The sequence below is a fragment of the Typopeltis vanoorti genome, chromosome 7 (genome assembly GCF_054136105.1).
Source record: "Typopeltis vanoorti isolate ZY-2024b chromosome 7, IOZ_Tvanoo_1.0, whole genome shotgun sequence".
NCBI classification, from domain to species: Eukaryota; Metazoa; Arthropoda; class Arachnida; order Uropygi; family Thelyphonidae; genus Typopeltis; species Typopeltis vanoorti.
The window spans coordinates 57,644,085-57,667,141 of record NC_143555.1 but is presented as its reverse complement, the minus strand read 5'-3'; the positions used below and the strand labels follow the sequence as shown (position 1 = coordinate 57,667,141).

The 23,057-nt window shown below is 35.5% G+C and overlaps 1 protein-coding gene across 1 annotated transcript in view; it reads left to right on the top strand.

The window, feature by feature from the left end:
* Nucleotides 1-23,057, top strand: part of cutlet (chromosome transmission fidelity protein 18 homolog) — a 347,064-nt gene that overhangs the window by 11,861 nt on the left and 312,146 nt on the right. The window contains exons 3-4 of the mRNA XM_090395883.1: nt 14,179-14,355; nt 21,082-21,314. Coding sequence (XP_090252009.1) covers nt 14,179-14,355; nt 21,082-21,314 — 410 coding nt within the window. The remainder of the gene's footprint in view (nt 1-14,178; nt 14,356-21,081; nt 21,315-23,057) is intronic.

Genomic DNA, 23,057 nt, shown 5'->3' with positions numbered 1-23,057 from the left:
TTGCCGATCTCTTTGACACTAACTTTGAAAGTGTTTTTATACACAGAGCTCGCAAACAACTTTCTCATACACTTAAATCGTAAACAACTTAATTGTGCCCTTATACATAGCTATTATACAAAGTTCCAGTTCCAAAGCATTGCCTTTGTTTTTTACATTCTAGAAATTTTTGTTAAAGCAGTAAGTACAGTCAATTCTCATAGGGTTATTTACATTAATATTTAGCATAAAATATATAGAGACAAACAAGGTTATTTTTGTAACAATCTCATGAGACTTGACCTCTGTAAAAAATCAATGTAAAACGCTTTGGCATTTCCAAGCTACATCGAGTTTTACAGTGTAGACTCTACATGTGTTCTTATTGTTTTTTTTTTTGTGCCATACTGTGTGTGTGTGTGTGTAGGGTAATTATAATTAAAGTTCACATTTTGAAATACTGTAACTGGATAACTACTCAGCAGAATGATTTAATATTTAAAATGATGTGTGTGCCAATGGAATTTTATTTTGTTCAGAAATCAACATTACTTCTAAAAGTTGCCATTAGGGTGATACATGGCTGCAATACATGTAAATTATGTATGATACTCCTGGTATGCAGTGAAACGTGATCATACCATTTATGAAAATGTCCCCCAATGACATATGCCTTGAAAGAAGCTTCTTTGCGTGGAGGGTGGTTGTACCTTGGAATGCATTGCCTGAGAGAGTGGTTGGAGTGGGGATGGTTAATGGGTTCAAGGAGTGGTATGATAGACTTTGTATTTCCTAAAAACGACCTCCCACGTTGAGTCTTTTGACTGCATGGAGGCCTGGATAATAATAATAATAAAAGCAGGTAGCTGCAGATTGCATCAATTCATTGCCTGTAAGCAGACAGCGTGTTAAAGCACAAATTACCATTACAGAAGACTTGCGCACTTCTCGGGAAGTTGTTTTATCAAAATAACAGTTGTGCATTGCGAAAGTTCAGAACATTAAAGGTATTAAAAACAGGACCTATGGCTGTAAATGGTTTATGCAAAATAATCTGGAAATTTAAAGAGACAGGTTCCTTAGATGTCATACCTGGCAGTGGACGGAAGCCTGTCAAATGGCAGACAGTGGAGGAAGTATCCACAGCATTAGAAGAAGAAAGGATGACAAATTTTGTAAAAAGCAGCAACACACTATGTATTGCACAATGTTTAGACAAACCTATAAGCACTGTTCACAAAGTCATAAGGTAAATTCTGCACTGTTATCCTTAGAAGGTTTCCCACATTCAGCAATTGCTTAATCCTGATCCATGAGAAACATTTGTCCTGCAGTTTTTTTGCTTGGAATGAATTGGTGTACGATTGGCCATGGAACCTTTTCTGGACTGACAAAGCTCACTTCAACTGGATGGTTCTGTGAATACACACAACTTCAGAAATTGGGCAACTGCGCGCGCGCGCACACACACACACACACACACACACACACACACACACACACGTGCGTTGTGTGACAGATTCTGCTTCATTCCCTGAAGGACCTTTCTTTTTCAAGGAGGTTGATCCTGCCGGTCTCATTACCTGCACTGTTAATGCACAGTGATATGCATCTTTCTTAGCCAATCAGGATTTCAACAGCATCAATGCCTGGATTCAACAGTTTTTATGCAGGATGGTGCCCCGTCTCACATCACCACTTCTGTGTCAAGCTTTGATATATTGCTTCAGACACAGTTTACAGAGGGCAGAATCATCAGAATCATTAAAATGCCATTAGCTATGTTACACGAAAGAATACAATTCTCAAGTTTTGCCCTGAACCAAGTTGATTTACACTACACTCTATCTAACATCATAGATGCTCAACTATGGTCTTGTCTGGATAATATGATCAACGATATGTACAATAAAACTTATCTAAGCACCAAAAACAGGCATATCAAGAAATTTAATGCTTTATATGAGAAGATTTTAAAATCGAGAGCTACCATACCCGATGATAAGGTACTTTTCAACCTTTCGTATCACAACTTGACACCTGCAGAAGTTAGCATCTTAAAAAAAAAAAAAAGGGTTCAATTTTGCAGTCACCCTACTCACTGATGAGACCTCAAAAAAGGTCGAAACCGGTCTGGGTAGTGACCTTCTCTCATAATGTTGAACAATAATACAGCTCCTAGGAGTTAAGTTCACATTATGGGTAAATATCAAGAATAGTGATCGGAACTTGCTCCACCCTTTCTATGAGTTGCCTCAGCTTGCACTACCTTCTAGGGTCAGTTGCTGCTCTATCCAGGTATTTGCTTACGCTTGGAATCGCCGAACTTTATATAGCTTCTATATTCTGCATGAAACTTTCTGAGTTTCTTATTCGGCTAAGAAACAATATGGGATATAATATCTCTTAACTTAAATAAGTTCATGTCGCCAAATTGAAGCCTTTGGCTCTTCATTATAATTAGTACACTAGAGCACATTCCTAAAAATAGATATTGAGTGTTAATGTGGAAAAGGCCCTTTACTTTCTATCTGAACTTGTTGCAAATGATGTTAGATTAAAGGCTGAAATTCTTCTCTTGTCCTCTCCTCCTCCTCCTCCTAAAAAGAACATCAGCTCCTTAGAAAAAACAGCACTGTCTAATTTAAAGAAGAATAAAGATATTATAATACTTATGGCTGACAAAGGCAATTCAACTGTTATCTTGAATACGATGGATTATATGTCCAAAATTTCAATTTTGCTTTCTGATACTTACTGTTAATTAGATTCTGACCCTACTTGGATGAACCATGTAGAAACCAACAAGCTTTTACACAACATGACTACATGGCCTACGGATCTAAAGAAAAAATTGAAATCCATGCATTCGTTAACTCCATGTTTATATGGATCGGCGAAAGTACACAAGACTAATATTCCTCTTTGAACGATCATAGATGATATTAACTCTCTAACTTATTTGTTATCAAAACATCTCGCTCATCTTCTAAAGGAGCACATTAGATACATGGATACCTATATCAAAAACACGCAACACTTTGCAGAAAAACTAAGAGAAATTTCTCTCTCAAGAATTGACGTTCTTGCTAGTTTAGATATTGTATCGTTATTTACAAATGTTCCTGTGAACGAAGTTATGGTACTTATAGATGACCTGTTCCCTCAAGACATCTCTCAACTTTATAAACACTGTCTCAACTCAAATTTTTTCTGATGGAATGGAAAAATCTACGAATGACTTTCAGGCCTTGCAATGGGAAGCTATCTATCTCCTCCTTGTGTGGACTGATATCTTGTTATTTACAAATCCTAAGCCGTCAATTTGATGCAGATATGTAGATGACATATTCATAATATGGAAACACAGTGTAGCTGAGTTATATGATTTTCTGGCATCTATTAATTCCTTCCACCATAAAATCAAATTCACCTTAGAACTTGAGAATGAAGGAAAATTACCTTTTCTAGAATTACAAAACAGGCAGATGAAGGCTTTTCTCTTAATGTGTACCATCACCAGACCCACACAAGTCATTACCTACATTTCTCCTCATTATACCATATTTCACAAAAATTGGGCATTTTACATATGCTTAAAAAAAAGGGTGATCTCTATTATAAGAGATGAAGGAACATTAACAGAAGAATTACATTCTATCATCATCATCAAATTCCTGCCATGTACCCTCAAGAGGTGTACAGGATATGATAGTACTACATGAAAAAAATTACATCATTATTAATTTCCTATCTACAATTTTCCTCCAAATCAGTCTGTTACTTGTCGACACTCCAATATTATCAGATCTTATATTTCTATCGTCTAAAGCACTTTATACCGTATCAATCCACCTATATCTTGGTCTTCCTCTCAGTCGTTTTCCTGCAAACCTGGCAGAGAACACTTGTTTTGCTAATCTTTCCTCACCCATTCTGTTTAAGTGACCATAGCACCTGAGATTAGCTCTGCTAACGCATTCCCGGATGCCGACAATGTCAAGTTCTTTCCTAATATCCTCGTTTTTAATATGATACTGCCATTGATGCCATCTGTTCACACCTATAATCTTTCTCAGGACTCTCATATCTGAAGTCTCTAGTCTGTTTGGTCAAGTGTTTTACTTCTTACCCAGCTCTCAGATCCATAAGTTAAAACTGGTTTGAACACTGTCTTGTATACAGCTAATTTAGTGTTCCGATTAATTTCTCTCTTATTCCATATGAATTTCTTCAATTGACTTCCCACCATACCAGCTTTGCTGATTCTGTTGTCTATTTCTATATTTAATTTACCATCCTCAGTAAAAATCGTGCCTAAATAGCTGAAATGTTTTACTTGTTCCACAGGTTCTCCATTCACAACACAGTTGACATTTTCAATGATTCTGACTATTTTCATTGTCTTTGTCTTTTTATTGCTGACCTTAATACCATATCTATTACAACAGTTATTCAATTTAATAAGGGAATCTTGCAAACTCGTAGCGGATTTATTTAGAAGTATAACATCATCTGCATAAAGCAAAGAGCTGATATTAATATCTCCAATTCTGATATCATATTTAATACCACTTTCCTTTATAATGTGATCCATATAAATAATGAATAACAGAGGGGATAATGTACATCCTTGTCTCACACCAGATTTAACATTAAACCATCTTCCTGTACTTCCTTCAATTCTAACTGTTGACTTACAACTCAAATTAAGACTAAGTATTGCTTGATATAATGTCCCATTGAGACCATATAACTGCAGCGTATTGAATAGCTTCTCTCTTGGCACCTTGTCATATGCCTTTTCCAGATCGACAAAACTTAAATATAGATCTTTGTTATATTCCCATGCTTTCTCGACTATTTGTCGTAAAGTGAAGATCTGATCCTGACAGCCTCTATTTGGCCTGAATCCAGCTTGTTCTTCACCAAGCTTTTCTTCCACAATTCTTCTCAACCGTTTCTCAAGTATACTTGCATAGATCTTGCCAGGAACACTCAGTAGGGAAATACCTCTGTAATTCTCACATGCAGTTTTATTTCCCTTTTTATATATGGGTACTATGAGAGCTCTACTCCAATCATCGGGAATTCGTCCCTCTGTCCAGGCTTTCTGAACTATGCAGTGCAGCCACTGTAAGACTCTTATACCACCATACTTCAGCATTTCTGGTCGAATATCATCTACTCTTGCTGCCTTTCCACATTTCAAGCCTTTGATGGCTTTTTCTACTTCAAGTATGGATATGTATTCCTGACTGCATGCCTGGTCAGTGTTTTTTATCACTGTGCTGTCATCACTGCTTGTTTCATTTAGCAGTTTTTCAAAGTAATTACTCCATACTTCAAGGATATCTTTTTCTCCTGTTTTCATTTCACCTTTATCATCTCTAATTCCTTTTACAGCACTCTTTCCTCCATTCCTAAGCTTCTTCAACAACCTCCAGAATATTTTGCCACCTTCTTGATATTTATTTTCTATATTCTTGCCAAAGTCCTCCCATGACTTTTGTTTAGCTAGTTTTACACACTGTTTAGCTTTCTTACATTTGTCTCTGTATTCTGTAAGAGTAAAAGCTGACTTATTTGCCAGGAACTTTTGATATGCTTTCTTCTTTTCCTTCACTGCCTCTTTAACCTCCTATGTCCACCAGGGAGTTCTGATTTTTTTATCCTTACAAACAACCTCACCACATGCCTCTCTGGCAGAATCAATCAATGTTTTCTTCAGAGTTATGCCACTGAATCTCCAAGGTTTGATTCCTGTTCTAAACTCTTTCGTTTTTTCTTCAATAATCTTTGTGTATTTTAGTCTACAGCTCACATCTGAGAGCTGCTCAACTTTTATTCGCTTTAAAACTTTCTTACATGTTATTCTTTTCAATATGAAATTCAATTTTATCCTGCTGAAGACTAAATAGTGATCACTTCCAATTTCAAATCCTCTGTACACTTTGGTGTTCTGCACCAGGGAGAAAACATCACTATCAACAATAACATACTCAATGAGACTTTTCTTATTCCTAGCCTCTTCTCTCCATGTGAATTTGTGCACATTTTTATGTTGGAACGTGGTGTTAGTAATAACCAGTCCATGTCCTGAGCAGAAATCCAACAGATATTTGCCATTATTATTAGCTTTGCTCTTTTCTCCAAATTTTCCCAAAAAAATTTTGTATGTCTGACAATCATTTCCTACTCTGCTATTTAGATCCCAACAAGGACCAACTTTTCATTTTTCATTGTGTCAGTTGCTTTTTCTGAAGCCTCAAAAAATTCCTCCACTTCTACCTTAGTAGAACCTTCTGTGGTACCATAGGCACAAATAAGTCTCATTGTCCAATTCCCCATTCTCATATTTGCCCACATTACTCTACTTGAGACTGACTGCCATTCAAGAAGATTAGCCTTGTATTTTGTGTTGTATACTATGGCTACTCCTTCTTTTCCTGATTGTCATTGCCTGAATATAACATTTTGTATTTATTGCTCAGAAAGATCTCACCAGTTTTGGCCTTTTTTGTTTCAGTCACCCCTATTATGTCGATCTGGTACTTATCTAAATCCTCAGCTAGCTCCATTTCTTTGCCATTCAGGCTTCTTACGTTGATAGTACCGATCTTTAACTCTGGTGATGTTGAGTTGGGGTTTGTTTTCAGATTTGTTCCAGTAGCTGACTTTTCGCTGTTCGCCCTGGTTCCCTGGCGAAAACAACGGGGGCCTTGTTTAACCGGGCGACGCCCCAGCCGGCATGAAATTTTGTCATGTTGTACCATCATTCTATATTTTGGTTTAAGCCAATAAGAATACAATTTGGTCGGCTAAATCCCAAATTGCCAGCCCATCCTCGTCCGTTCAGTATCCAAGTAGATACCCAACAGGGCGCACCACGAGAAGGTGAGGATTGGAGATTAGGTCAGAAGCCCTGGTCGGTTCTCCGCATTCCTTTAAAGGCTATGTGGAGGTCTCCTCTCAGTTATACAGCTTTGACCCTTAAGCACCCCGTAGAATTACATTCTATTCTTCAACTATTGATCAGCAATGGATATCCTAAAAAAATAACAAAAAGACTACTACTCTCTAATCTTTCTCTACAACAAATCCATGACATTCATTACAGAACTTCAATTTCCATTCCTTTTGTTGGCAAACTTTCTCAAAAAATTGCTAATCTCATGACATTAGAGTAGCCTTCAACCAATTATGCCAGTACAAAATCTGTTATGCTCACCCATGGACCACAACTTTCAACAAACAACCTGGAGTTTACAACATCCCATGTTCTTGTGGCCTTAATTACATAGGATTAACTTCAAGAAGTTTAGAAATAAGACAAAGGGAACATATTGGAGACAGCAACAGAAAAGGCAGTTCAGGGTTGACATTTCATTTCTCCGACACTCACCACAACATTGAATGGGATAAGAGCTCAATGCCGACTACAGCTCTTGCAACATAAAAGAGGCTACAGTGATAATCCACTCACAAGGTACCCTAAACAGAAACCAAAGGGACAGTTCTGTGTGACATTTGGAAATCACTAATCAGATCTCTTAACACATCAGAGTTTAGAGATAGATCTATCTCTAATCCAGAGTAGTTTAATAATAAGGTATGACACCTTTTGGCAACTCATATAGGAAAATATGATTTCTGCATTACTTCAACCTTGGTATCTCGCCTTGAGGTCTGACTCCCACTGATGAGACCTCAATGAAGGTCGAAACTGGTCTGGGTAGTGACCCTTTCCATAATGCATAGCATTATATGTCTGCAAGGAGATGTGCTTTGCATTATGGGATACTAAGTCAAGTGATGTAAAGTCATACTGTAAAATCTCTTATGGTGAAATGAAGAAAATTTTTTTTCACCTATATCGATTTTACATTGGTCATAAAATATATAAAATTAGAAATGTATATAACCTGCTTTAATGTATTGAACTTTGTATTATATTGTGAAAATAACTGAATGTAGAACTACAAGTATATGTAACAAAAAGGATTAGACAGGATTATGCTAGTGAACTGGAGGTGAACAATCATCTCTAAGGTCATTGGAATATAGAAGTTTTGTCGCCAAGACCTAAGGTAAGCGTAGGTGACGTCAGGTGCTTCTGGAAAATCCGAGAAGTTTGGATGGTAAGACAAGGGATGTCGAATGATATAAAAGGCAGTGATTGACAGGCAAAATGGCCCTTTTTTCGAATTTTTCTGGAGTCTTGGGAGGAGAGGAGTAGGAAGTTCTTTGAGGAGTCGTCCGTGAGATCTTGGGAAGTTTGCTGGTAGGTAATCCCAGTGCAAGGTGTGTGTGTGTGTGGGGGGGGAATCAGGAGAATCCGTATTCAAAGGAACCTTCCAAGATGTTCTTCGATGAAAGTACCGACCCACATGCATGCTGATATGCTGCAACTCGAGCAGTATCTAACATCGCCGAAGAACTATATTACTTTTCCAAAGGAGAGAACTTGCAAGACGACAACCGTCGAATAGTACCCGATCACAGCTGTTTTGCAAGAATGAGGAAGGAACCAGCAGAGCTCACCCATACCCCTCGAAAACTCTAGTGTATCTAGGTTTTTAGTATATTTTGGTATCTAGGACTTTACAAGATACCGAGAACAGTAAGTAGATTGCTCTATGTTAATGTCCAAGATTGTTTGTGTAGATAATCGATGCTAGTCCTGTTTAATCAATTGTAGTGCATAGCAAAGAAGTTAGAGAGCTGAGCGTTAGTCTGTATGTACATAAATGAATGGTGTAAGTTTGTATATTGCTTGTGTTAACTAATGCATAGAAAGTGTTACATGTATTTTGTCTTAAATTTTATAAAATTGAATGCAAGGCTTTGCGGGCTAAGGACCTTTCATGTGATATATAAGTTGAGTGTGAGATTTCCTTGTTTAATGTTTCAAGTGATTAGCTTTATTTCATAAATTGTGATTCAAGCACGTGATATGACCATTACTGTTTGTAAAATATTTGTCTTAGTAAAATAAACATATTTTACTAAGTTTACTATACGTTGGTCAGACATAACTGGTGATTAGTTTACGGAATTAACAATGCATATAAAGTATATTAATTAAAGGTAACTTTAATGAATAACTTCTATATTTCGGCAACATCACATTGCCATCTTCAGGAACATAAAGATATGGTATGTGCACGCAGGCACTAACACAAAGCAAATGAGGAAGAAAGCAAGAAACTAATATTGTTCCTAAAGTCCTAATGGTGCCCTCTGGCAGGCTAATTTGGTATTCTTGGCAGTTGGGCCGAAGTTCTCATAATGTAAGTCTCCCAAATTTGGGGTAGTTTCATGCACCCAAATTTGTTGAGGTTAGGAACGTTTTTTACAGCTGCTGAAGATTCTATGAATAATCTTTCGTATTTAAACTTGCTGCGATGAATTATTTTTGTTTTCTTCCAACGAATTTTATGGTGGGTATCTAAGGAATGGTCTGCCAGCCCAGAGCGGCTGTACTGGTGGAACCAGATGTAGTCTTTGTGTTCTGAAATCCTGATATTTGTTGTTCTGCCTGTTTGGCCAAAGTAGGACAATTTGCAGCTGCAAGGGACCTGGTATACACCCGGTAGGTCTAGGGGAAGTGGTTGGGCTTTGGTAGAGCGGATAAGGGATGCCAACTTTTTATATGGTTTGTAACAGGAAGTAAGGTCATATTTTTTGAAGATATTGGTTATTTTCTCAGAGGTGCCCTGGATGTAGGGGATGGTGATAGACTTGGTGTAATCTTTATTGTGGAGGGGGGGGTTGGTTTACTGATTTTAGTATTTTTTGGATTTTTTTTGGGTTATAGCCATTGGCTAAGAAAGTGTTGAGGATGTGGTTTAGTTCAGTAGTTAGGGCCTTGTCATCTGAGCAGATTAATTTTGCCCTGTTATATAGTGTTTTTATAACCCCATATTGTTGTGAGGGGGGGGGGGGACTGCTGGTGAATGCATCTGCCAGTATGGGTGGGTATTCTGTGAACAGAGAAAACCAAAGATCCATCAAGCTGGCGGGTGATTAAAGTGTCTAGGAAGGGGAGGGTGTTGTTTTCCTCTTTTTCTAAGGTGAACTGGACTCTGGGGTGTTGGTTGTTTAAGTGTGTTAGGAAGGAGTGGAGTGTGTCTGAGCCATGTGGCCAAATAGCAAACACATCATCCACATAACGAAGCCAAATAGTGGGTTTTTGTGGGGCGGAGTTTAAGGCTTTCTCTTCAAATGTCTCCATAAAGAAATTGGCCAAGGGTGGGGAAAGCAGTGAACCCATGGCTGTCCCCTCTATCTGTTTGTAGAACTTTCCTTGCCAAACGAAATAGCCTGAGTTCATTGTGAACTGAAATAGGGCTGAGATATCGGGAGGAAACTTGGCTTGGATGAGCTCTAGGGTTTCTTTGAGTGGGACATTAGTGAATAGGGAGGAGATCAAAACTGACCATTATGTCAGTGTGTTGGAGTGTGAGGTTTTCTATACTGGCGTTAAAGTGGGCTGAGTTTTTTTATGTGTGATGGTGTGTTGCCAGTGTAGTGTGTGAGCGTTTTGGCTAAATGTTTGGCTAATTTATATGTGGGGGAATCAATGCCATCCACTATGGGACGCAATGGCACATTTTGTTTATGTATTTTTGGGAGTCCGTATAATCGGGGGGGGGGGGGGTCTAGAGTTATAAGGTTTTAGTTTGTTGGTGACATCTTGTCTTGTAAATAGCTTGCCTGATCTTTGTTAATCAATGCACTGTCTCACAAAAACTAATCGAACCTGTGTGACCAAGGTAAAGTAACTGCCACGACTGTACAATTCAAAGTTGCTTGAGATTAATGAACAAAGGTCTCATATATGTGTTTAGCATATAAATTCTCATGTTTGTAAAGAATAAAAAATTTACATAGTCTTTGATGGCGCAGTTGTTAACTGATATAAATTTTTCAAGGACTATTAAACATGCTCATTAGCATTCTAAATTGAGGATTTCCCCTTAAATAGAGGTTTTTCCTTATTTTCTCGACACTAACATGTATAAAGGTATACCTTATGATGTATCAGACGTGAGTTTTTAAGATTAGAACATCTTATGCAAGGATGGAGGTTGCCGTCTCCGAAGGAACTTAACATAAGCTGAAGCAGATACAGATATCAGTGTAAGGGGGGGGGGGGTTCATTAAAGATAAGAATAACTCGAAAACATAGACAGTTATAAATGGCACAGTTCAAATTAATTTAAAAAAAAAAATTAAATATTACAGTACCACCTTTGCCATGAGTTGCCCCAGTCCTGAAAGATACTTCAGGTGCAAACTTTGTTTGCTTACATTTGAATAATGGATTAAACCAAGTATATAATTTCTTGGTATCTTTAATTTACATTAGAATTTAATTTCTCTGTTAACTGTCGGATGCACCTGCTGAACAATGACTAACCATGTGCCAACATCCTGCTCCATGTGTTTCTATTGTACTTATGTAACGGTTCCTATGCATTCAGTATTTTTTTAGTAATGCTTTGATTCATAATCAAAGCTTGTTGTTTATTTATATTTGTATGTTCATCTAAATCCAGATGAAGCCACTAGTTAATGTGGCGAAACTAGTCCATAACTAGTTGTATTGAACTTTTACGACCAATAAACCCAGTGTTTGTTATTTTTATTACATTAGTTTTGTGGTCAAAAATAACATACTGATCAAGAGGGCAAAATCATCAGTTATTATTTTCGTACAATGTGACCAATGTGCTTGCTAGATCTGAACCCCTGAAACTTTTCGCTGTAGGGACATCTCAAAGATGTTGTCTATTGTGGACACAAAGCCAACTTCATGCTTCATGGACTTCAAGACCAGCAACTTTTAGAACTTTAGTTCTAAAAGTTGTTGTTCCAGGATATATGGTTTACCTAAAATACACAAACCTAATCCCCCCCACCCAAGACCTATAGTAGATGCTACTGATGCTCCATGCTACAAATTGTCAAAACAGCTGATAAAATCTTTTATCCACCCTGTTACTGGATTTATCACATCTTATATATAAAACAAAAAAACTACCTAATACTTTGATTGAAAATCTAACTTGAAATAATACAGATATATTGGTAAGCTCTGACATCACCTCACTGTATCAATATTCCCTTAAATGACACTCGAACACTTTTAAAAAACATTTTTCCTTCTGATTATTTTAGTTCTCTTTTCCTTTATCATCAGTTTTGGTTTTTTTTTCTTGGAAGAACAAAAATTTACAAACCAATAAAGGGAACCTTCATGGGTTCCCTACTCTCACCCGCTTGCTAATTTTTACATGAAAAAAAATTTGAAAAATGAGCCATAGACTTAGCTCCTCTCAAATCTTCTATCTGGCTAAGATATGTAGATGATGTGTTCTCTATTTGGCCTCATGGCTCCTTCCTCAGTCACCTCAGTAGTGTGCATCCAAGAATCCAGTTTACAATGAAAATGGTAACCTCTCCTTAACTGTATATAGAAAATCCACTTCACAGGTAGATACATTCACAAACTTTCCCACCACCAACCCTCTCAACAATATGGCATCATTAAAACTAACCAATAGAGTCTATAATCTTTGGTCTAGTGGATCCTCCCTTTCAACTGAACTCAACCATATACACAACACCTTCCTATCCAATGGCTACAGTGATTACAGAATTAAAAAAATAATCAATTCCTCCCCCATTCCTCAGCCATTGCTTCAGTAGGATTTCAGAAATACCATCACCAACCCCTATGTTCATGGCATATCAGAAAAAATAGCCAGTTCTTTAAAAAAGTACAACCTTTACATCTTTTAAGCTGCACCAGAAACTTGCTACCCTTATCTGTTCTGCCAAAGATCAGCTTCCTTCTCTCTCAGTGCCTGGAGTATATTAAGTACTCTGTGCCTGCAAGTTGGCTTACTTTGCAGACTGGTAGATCAGCCACTATTTGTTTAGATGAACACAAATCATACATCTGCAGTCATGATTATGGTCAATCCAGCCTTGCAGCCCATGTATTGGATACAACTCACAGGATCTTCTGGAAGAAAACCACCATGTTCCACTATAGTAGATTTGAAAAGGAAATACTGTTTTTGGAATCTGCAGCAGCATTCAGAAATTAAACCTAATTTAAACAAATACTGTTGCATAAAACTTCCCAAAATTTGGGAAACAATAATTGTCAGGAGTCCCAGTTTACATCCTAGGCTGCCTACAAACCCCATTAGAGGGTCCACCACCTAGATAGGACTTGAGTCACCCACATGTTTCATTAAGTAATGTGTTGTCTTTGTGTGTGTTGCAAGTGTTATTTTTACTAACCCTTTTGTGTTATTACAACATATATATACAATATATATGTATATATATATATATATGCACACAAATATATAAAAAAATTACAAAGAAGTATTCACAAAGAATATTCAGAGGTATTTATTTATTTATTTTCCTTATGAGTTTTGTGCATTGACAGTTGTTACAATTGTTTTCAGATAAATTACAAGATTCTTAACAAATTGCCAACTAAATTTTTTTTATGACTACTGTTAGATGAAATGTGAAATAGTAACATAGTTTAACACTTCCTGTTTCTTTACTGACATTCTTTGTCAGTTCTTTCCTTACAACAGTTAACAGAGTTTGTGATTTATTTATGTATTTTTCATTTGCGAGACACTGTATATGAGAAATCTGTTTATTTCTTTTGTGTATAAATCATTATTTTTAGCTTTTTCTCATTGATGTTGGGGAAAAACTTGCCAGTTTAATATCAGTGTTCTTTTATGCTAACTACATAAAAGTTAGCATAAAAGTTAGCTAACTGAGCTTCGGAGGCTCCATGATGACAGTTAGAGACTAGCTATGTACTGATTTCCAAAAAGTTGAAAGAATAAAGTATGCTGCCTACTTAAAATCTACTTAATTTCATTTATATCATTCTGGAAACATAAGAAACCATTTCATTTCAATTCATATTTTGCTATTCAGGAATTACTGGAATATTTTTATGCAGTCATCTTTCACTACAGGAAACACTGCTGTCACATACTCACTATAACAAACTACTGAAAAGTACATAAGTACAATATCGTGCTAAAGGAAATATACTATATATAGTTTGCTGTAGTCAGAATCAACTGCATTTTGTTTTCTCTGAATAGAACTCTCATAGCACTTAATTTTTTACCCTTCTTTAAGAGCACAATGATGCAGTACCAAGAAATGAGCCAGCTGATAGGTTTCTGCAATTACTGTATCCAGAAGTTTCTAATAATCAGAATACTGTACTTGAAGATTTGTCTTCAAAAGATAAGAGTACTACTGATAGTAATGCAAAGAGAAAATTTGATTGTGATGAGTTTTCTTCTGAAGAAGGTGATGTATATTATTTTTATTTTATTTTATTTTTGATTTATAATGAAATTATAGTTTATAAAATACAAATGTATTTTATAAACTATAAAATACATTTGTATTTTAGAGTTTATAAAATGTCAATTTTATAAACTATTTGTATTTTATAGTTTAGCAAATGTCAGTTTTATGCATACATATATTTATGTTTTATGCTATGTGATAACTAATGTAACATTAACAGTAAACCCCTGCATTTATGATCTTGATTCTTGGAAAATCACATGAGCTCTCCTAAATCAAACCCTAAATTTCCATAGGCATGGTGTCATGATTCAGGGTTGCATTCTTGAAAATACAGTTTGAACTGTGATAGCGCACTGAAATAATAAAGAAATATAGAAAATAAGGGGATAAACATCCTATGTTGTTTTATAGCCAGTAAGCGAAACTAAAGATCAATAACTGGTAATTAGTTTACGGAATTAACAACGCAAATGAATTAAAGGTAACTTTAATGAATCACTTCTATATTTCGGCAACGTCACATTGCCAACTTCAGGAACATAAAGATATGGTATGTGCACTCAGGAACTAACACAAAGCAAATGAGGAAGAAAGCAAGAAACTAATATTGTTCCTAAAGTCCTAATGGTGCCCTCTTGCGGGCTAATTTGGTAGTCTTGGCAGTTGGGCTGAAGTTCTCATAATGAAAGTCTCCCAAATTTGGGGCAGTTTCATGCACCCAAATTTGTTGAGGTTAGGAATGTTTTTTAGAGCTGCTGAAGATTCTTTGAATAATCTTTCGTATTTAAACTTGCTGCGATGAATTATTTTTGTTTTCTTCCAACGAATTTAATGGTGGGTATCTAAGGCATGGTCTGCCAGCCCAGAGCGGCTGTATTGGTGAAACTGGATGTAGTCTTGGTGTTCTGAAATCCTGATATTTGTTGTTCTGCTTGTTTGGCCAAAGTAGGACAATTTGCAGCTGCAAGGGACCTGGTATACACCAGGTAGGTCTAGGGGAAGTGGTTGGTCTTTGGTAGAGTGGATAAGGGATGCCAACTTTTTATATGGTCTGTAACAGGAAGTAAGGTCATATTTTTTGAGGATATTGGTTATTTTCTCAGAGGTGCCCTGGATGTAGGGGATGGTGATAGACTTGGTGTAATCTTTATTGTGGAGGGGGGAGGGGGGTTGTGGTTTACAGCCCAGAGCGGCTGTATTGGTTTCACCAATACAGCCGCTCTGGTCTGGCAGACCATGCCTTAGATACCCACCATAAAATTCGTTGGAAGAAAACAAAAATAATTCATCGCAGCAAGTTTAAATACGAAAGATTATTCAAAGAATCTTCAGCAGCTCTAAAAAACATTCCTAACCTCAACAAATTTGGGTGCATGAAACTGCCCCAAATTTGGGAGACTTTCATTATGAGAACTTCAGCCCAACTGCCAAGACTACCAAATTAGCCCGCAAGAGGGCACCATTAGGACTTTAAGAACAATATTAGTTTCTTGCTTTCTTCCTCATTTGCTTTGTGTTAGTTCCTGAGTGCACATACCATATCTTTATGTTCCTGAAGATGGCAATGTGACGTTGCCGAAATATAGAAGTGATTCATTAAAGTTACCTTTAATTAATATACTTCATTTGCATTGTTAATTCCGTAAACTAATTACCAGTTATGTCTAACCAACGTATAAGCCTTGCTACTAGAATAAAGATCGATAACTACGATCTATAAGTTTCATGCCGAAAAACTATAGTTATCGATCTTTAGTTTCGCTTACTGGCTATAAAACAACATAGGATGTTTATCCCCTTATTTTCTATATTAAGATGCCAGAAAACTAGCCATTTGGCTTTTTATCTTAACTAAAATATAATTACACCTTTATGGCATTCGTATAGTCAAGGTATGTAAGTTCTTTTCACTAAGCTTTGATATCTTCCAGGTCTACGTACTCACTGATGAGACCTCAAAAAAGGTTGAAACCGGTCTGGGTAGTGACCTCTCCTCATAATGTAATGACAGTATTACATCTCCTAGGAGCTGTGTTTTACATTATGAGAAAATATCAAGAATAGTGAGGGAGCTTGCTCCACCTTTACTTCGAATTGCCTTCGCCGATAGTTTTTTGGCATGAAACTTATAGATCGTAGTTATCGATCTTTAGTTTCACTTACTGGCTATAAAACAACATAGGATGTTTATCCCCTTATTTTCTATATTAGGGTGCCAGAAAACTAGCCATTTGGCTTTTTATCTTAACTAAAATAAAGAAATATGTTTATTTAATCATGCAAAAAATTTAATCTTGCAGGAGTAACATTTCTTTTTATTTTAAGAAACTTTTTAGAAGTTGCTTAAAATAGAATTCTACATGTAGTTTCTTCTGAACTGAGGAGTTTTTTTCTATTGATAAATTTAGTTGTAGCATTAATGGCAACATCACTATGGCCTTCAAGTTCTGTTTTATTCAAAATTGGATCCTCAGTTTCCAAATTTTACTTACCAGAATCACTTTTTTTTTTTTTTTTTTTTTTTTTCAAATGTCTCTGTAAGCTTTGTAATGTAGAGGAAGGGTAGGATAGGAGTAGGCTTTCAATTCATTTTCTTGGATAGTTTTTTCCTCTTTTATTTCAACAAGTTCTACAGTGGTATTGCCTTTTCATGTGTATTCAGCAATTCATTTACATCTTGTTTGAAGCTTCTTCTAGAGACAACTGATTCGCTATCTCAACCACAATTACCTTTTCCAAAAAAATTCAAACCTTCAGATCTTCAATTCAAAGTCATCTATGACTGGGATTTCTTTCAAACTTCAAACTGGTCTTGTGAAATGTGCAAAGGGATTGGATTCAACAAGTTCATTCTGGGCATCTTTATACATTTTATAGCATTGAAGTGCTGAATTTTTATCAAAATTCTTGGATTGTTAGACTGTCTTCCTAAGACTGCCTTTGTCCAGACACAGCAAATCATAGCAATTATTATATTTATTTTTTAATGCAAATCTGTATGCAATTTTTTGTGAAATAAAACTCAGTCATTGGATAAAAAAATAAGATTTGATTTGGTTATTAGAAATCATTCCTACTAGTTAAAATTTATTATCAATTGTATACTGTGATCACAGTCAGTTTGCCATTGAAGGGATATGTATCTCGATAGCCTAACTTCTTTGACCTAGCATTTCCCTTGATAATGGAAAATTTATACCTGTTGTTAAAGCAAGAGTGTAGATCTACTGTATATTTAAGTATTGTCAAAAGTGTGCAAAATTATGAAATAGATATACTTGGTTACCTAGGCACTGCAACAAATATGCAGACAAACAAGTGTAATATTTTTTTTTATACAACTCCCACAAAAGGTGGTAAACCTTTAGTATTATTAGTACTGTGGCTGGGATAAGATTTTTTAAATTAATTAATTTTATTTATTTATTTATTTATTTATTTTTATATAATCTGTAAACCCTGGTCTATAAATCAAATGGCTAAAAAAGTTATGGAACTTTTTTAGCCATTTCTGTCTTTCCAGTAAACAGAGCAGGAGTCTCACAAATTTTGTTTCAGTGGACATGGATGTTTGTATTTAGGTGAGAGACAATAAAATTTGTCTCCAACCTAAATATAACCATCTATGTTTACTGTAGGGTTTGAACTTTCAGCCTGGTAAAGAGTGAGTATGCTAACCACTTAGCTCACCATGCTGGCATATAATAGCAAATCAAAGAGCTTGAGAAATGTGCAGGTCATATCCTTTTGGCTCTTCATGTTATATGCATAAACAGACCAAAAAAAGTGTAGATTCAGCAGCTACAAAAGCTTAAAGTGAGATTAAAAGAGCAGTAATTATTGGTGCACATTTGACACAAATCTCATTGACATCATCCATTTATGATGAACTGTTTTTGATAATGATGCAGATTGATAAAAGGAAAGATTATTATTAATGAAATTAGCAAATGGAGTACACTTTCGATGAGTGGAATTATATATGTGGATTAATATGCACTGAAAGGTGAAAAATGAAAAGTAAACTACATCTGTACTGCCTGCAGAGTTCATGTGAGTTGTGAAAGTCCTGAATCATATCTAAATTGGCCTTTTCAGGGTGGGATATAGCATACTCTTCAAAAATATATTCTCATTTAGTTTGCCTCTCCATGAGTTTAGTGGTATGAGGAATGTATAAGGCAATGGATTGTTGATCTGAGAAAATATGTTATAGCAGTATCAAGTTATGTGGGACAAATGAGAAAATTTTATAATGTCATATAGAATTTTTAACATGCATGATTATATTAGCCAGTTATATATAATAGTAGCTGATATGAATATCTTGGAATTCACATCTTTGAGATATATGTGAATATGAATGTATGATGTATGAATTTTCTCAATGATTGTACTTAAGCTATAATTCCATCTGCTGATGTTCTGATTTTAGTAGCTTGTAGTGTGAATATTTTTCTGTTTTGTTCTCTTGTTATATACCAGGAAGCTGAAAGAGATTTAGTAAAATGCACATAGATAAATAATCTTATTCATTTCTCTAGTGTAGCATTTTGAAAACATTACATTGATAGGGACTGGTATATATTTTTGTTCAGTATAATTTTTTCTGTGAGCCTCCATAGCTCAGTTGGTTTGATAATGCCCTTTGGTTGAAAAGACCCAAGTTCAAATTCCATCTAGGACATGAAGACCTTTGCACCTGAAGGTGAGTACAGAAGTGACAGTAAGCTGGTCTCGTACAGAAGTGACAGTGTTTTTCCTCCCAAAAACTCGTTTTTTTTATATATCCCACATGCAGGCAAACTAGCCAGTAGAAAACAGACAATTTATATAGAAAGTATACTTATAGTATTACAGATCTGTATAACATTTCTATCTTGATTTTTATTTTTTATTTTTAAACTCCGGCACATGAGAGATATAAGAACCTATAGCACATCAGCGCTATGTATGAGGTGTGGATAAGGATTGAGAAATAAGAAATTTATTGACATTTTTCTTAAGGAGCTGGAGGTTGAAGTTATTGGAAAACACATTATGAGGAAGGCTATTCCAAAGGATAGAGGTAGATGGAATAAATGAGGAAGAGGAGAAGCAGATTGTTCAATGTCTTTTGCGATTGTACTGAAAAAGGGATTTTGGGTAGCTGCTGCTCTTGTTTTAACATGTTCAATAGCAAGTGGAGGAATGATGTTTGCCAATTCACTGGTATTGGCAAACAATTCCACTATATACAAGAGACACAGAGCTTGCATCCGTGAGATAGAGGTTGAAGTGAGCTTGTGAGGAAAAGATCATCTATGAGCCGAATTGATCTCCTCTGGACAGCATCAAGAATTTTTGAGGAGGTTTTAGGTGCACTAATCCAAATGTGTGAACAATTATTTATTGATTATATTACATTTCTAGCTTTATTTTCTCTATCAAGAATCTATATGCCATATTTATATTTTCTGAGGACCAGTCACTGTTTTCCAAAGACCACTACCAGTCCACGGACTATACTTTGGGAAACACTGCTTTAGTGTAATTCCAGTTGTCAGTCTGTCATAGCAGATGGTCTTTTGCTGATTTAGTAATAATGAGATGAACATTTTTCTGACATGGTTTTCTGACTTTACCATTTTCTCCAATCACTGTTATCTACCATAATCATTCTTTTTTGCTGGATACATTCTAAAACACTCCCTAGGTTGGGTTTTATGGCTTCACTAGCTAGCTGCTACTCATACTGCATACCCATCTTGCCTGTTCTTTGCACTCCTCATGGAATTGATTATTACCACTCATCTTATGTTGCCTCCATAATGCCTTCTTTCTCTGTATGGCATGATTAGTCTCTTCATTCATCCATTTCACACCTACTTTATTTAACTTTCTGACTCTATTCATTTTATTACTCAGAAAACAAACTTAGAACCTGCACTTCTCATTCACTGCAATACTAATAATCGAATCCTGTGAAATGTCACTTGCAACTTTTTTGTTACCTCTTTCATACCAACATCATTTGTTTCCGTCTCCTTCACTCTTCTATACTTATCTACAATTCTCTTCATTTTGCTCCCCATCTGCTTCATCTTGCATTATTTTTTGATATCTTATCGCCAGTCACATAAGCACATGGTGCATCAGAATATTGTACCTACATACATACTTTACTACTCCTTTCTTTTATTTAGCCTCTCTGCATAAACATCCACAACATCTTCTCATGTATACTTACTACATTCATGGCACTATGCCGTTTTGGGAAAATCTACACCATTCACTTTGTCTTTCATGCTGACCTATGCAACGAACTACCTTTCACTGCCATTTTGTATCAGAGTGCCAACAAGAAACAATGAAATTAAAGTAATGCTGCCTAGAAATTTACCCAAACATGGCATTCCATGCTGAAAATATCTCACAGGAACACTCAATCTACAAATTAGACTATGTTGCTACACATTAAATATAACATTTAGCTATCTTGTTGCAACCTACGTGATGACCGATGGAACTCTGATGAAAGAAGGCTACATAATTTAATTTAGAAGTCTTAAAAGTTTTTAATTCTGCCCTTAAATTGTTTTATATCTCTTCTGATGATTTTTTGCATAAAATATTACTTTGTTGGATACAAATTTATGTATTCTATTTTCCTGTAATGTTTAAAAACTAATAAATCATGGTAACAAATTATTATTTTTAAAAGTAATGAACTATTTTTAGTTCCAGCAAAAAAACATCATAAAGAAGAACAGTGTCATTTATCTTCTGCCAATGTAAATAGAGAAATGAACACTCCAAGAACACCTGATCCTGAATTGTTGTCACCTCAGAAAAGTGAGAAGGACAATTATAGGAAGTATGCTTTATTCAGTAATGAATGGGATTATGTTTCACTGAGAAGTACATATGGAACTCTTATCAAGTTAAGAATGTGGAAGGAGGAGCCACATCAGGTTGGAATTTAATATATATTTAATTATAGTCAAATCAGTTTTACAGTAAAGCATTTAATTTGTATTTAGACACTACTCTTCTAATTCCCTTTCTTTTATCTTTTATCTATATTAAATAATTCCCTTTCTTTTATCTATTTTCAGATGTTATTTTTATTTTATTTTTTTCACAATAAATTTTGCTGTAACCACATGTGTTAATTTTTTTCATTAGGAAAGTAATTTATGTATTCTATTTTCAATATTTTTAAATAATTTTATTATGAATTTCTGTGCTAGTTTGCTACAGAAGCCATATAATTCCATTATTGAATATTGAGAATTTAGAATAGTAAATAACTCATTTTAAAATTCCTAAATTGACATTAATTTTCTTAATATTTCTTAATAAATGTAATTCATTCAAATAACATATGAGATAGTCACGGCTTGAAAAATTTTGTGCTGCCCCACTAGTCAGGTGTCAATTTGGGTTACCAAATATATTGTAGTTCAGTCATGGATCTGATCAATTTAAAAGCTTTTATTAATGCTGTGGCTAATTTTTCTAAGTTTAACTACCAATGTTGAAGCCAGTATGTCAACTACTTACATATTATCATATTTATCAGTCTGTGAGATGTGAAGAAAAAACTTGCATGTTTTATCAGCGACAACGCATGACCATTTATTATTATATATTTATTAATGATACATGATCATTTTCACACCACTTATGTCTTGAATCACATCTATAAAAGCATTAGTTTTTTTTTTTTAATCAAGACATCTTAACTCAGAGTAGTCATGCTCGCCTAGAGCATGACAACTCTTTGAGTTAAGAACTTACCGTATTTGCCAGCATATAAGACGCACCCCCTTTTTGTAGACATTTTTTAGGAAAAAAACTTTATTACTGAATATTATAATGAATTTACAATATTTCAAATATAAAGTAATAAGTAGGTCTACTTTCAACAAAAATAACTGATCTAACTAGGAAAGAGTACCCACCTTTTAATCTTCTTTGTCAAAACCCAGAAATTCATCTCCAGAGCTAAATGAAGAGATGCTTGAAACCTCTTCTAAATCAGAATCTGAGTCCTCATACAACAAACTGTCCTCTGTACTATCCAGTGCATTACTAATGCCACACTTCTTAAATGATTTAACCACTGTCTCAGTTTTCACAGCATCTCATGAAGCTTTGACCCACTCACAAACTTGCGAAATGCTAGGCTTCTTCCTGATGGCGTAACCTCAAAATCTGAAGACTGCATCCAGTTGTTCCACTTCTCCTTCATAAATCCTTTAAATGGTTTATTAATACAGACATCTAAAGGTTGAAGCTGACTAGTTAGACCTCCTGGAATTACAGCTAACTGAGTTTTCAATTCCTTGAGTTTATTTTTAACATCTTCTGTTCTGTGAGAATGAAACTGATCCCATACTAGCAGGGCAGGCTTCTTCAACAGTCCGCCAGGGCACCTAGACCAAATTTTATCTATCCATAACTTCATTCCTCCTCCATCCATCCAACCTTTTGCTTGAACATGTACAAATACTACTTTAAGCAGTTTTTCTTTGGGTAGTATCTTCCTTTTAAAAATCAATAGTGGCAGTAATTTTGTCCCATCAGCACAGCAGGATAAAACAACCGTGTAGTGAGATTTTTTGTGCCCAAAATTTTAACAGTAAAATTTTTTGTGCCCTTGGAATCTCAAGTTTTGTTTGAGGGCACATCAAAAGTCATCAGAACCTCGT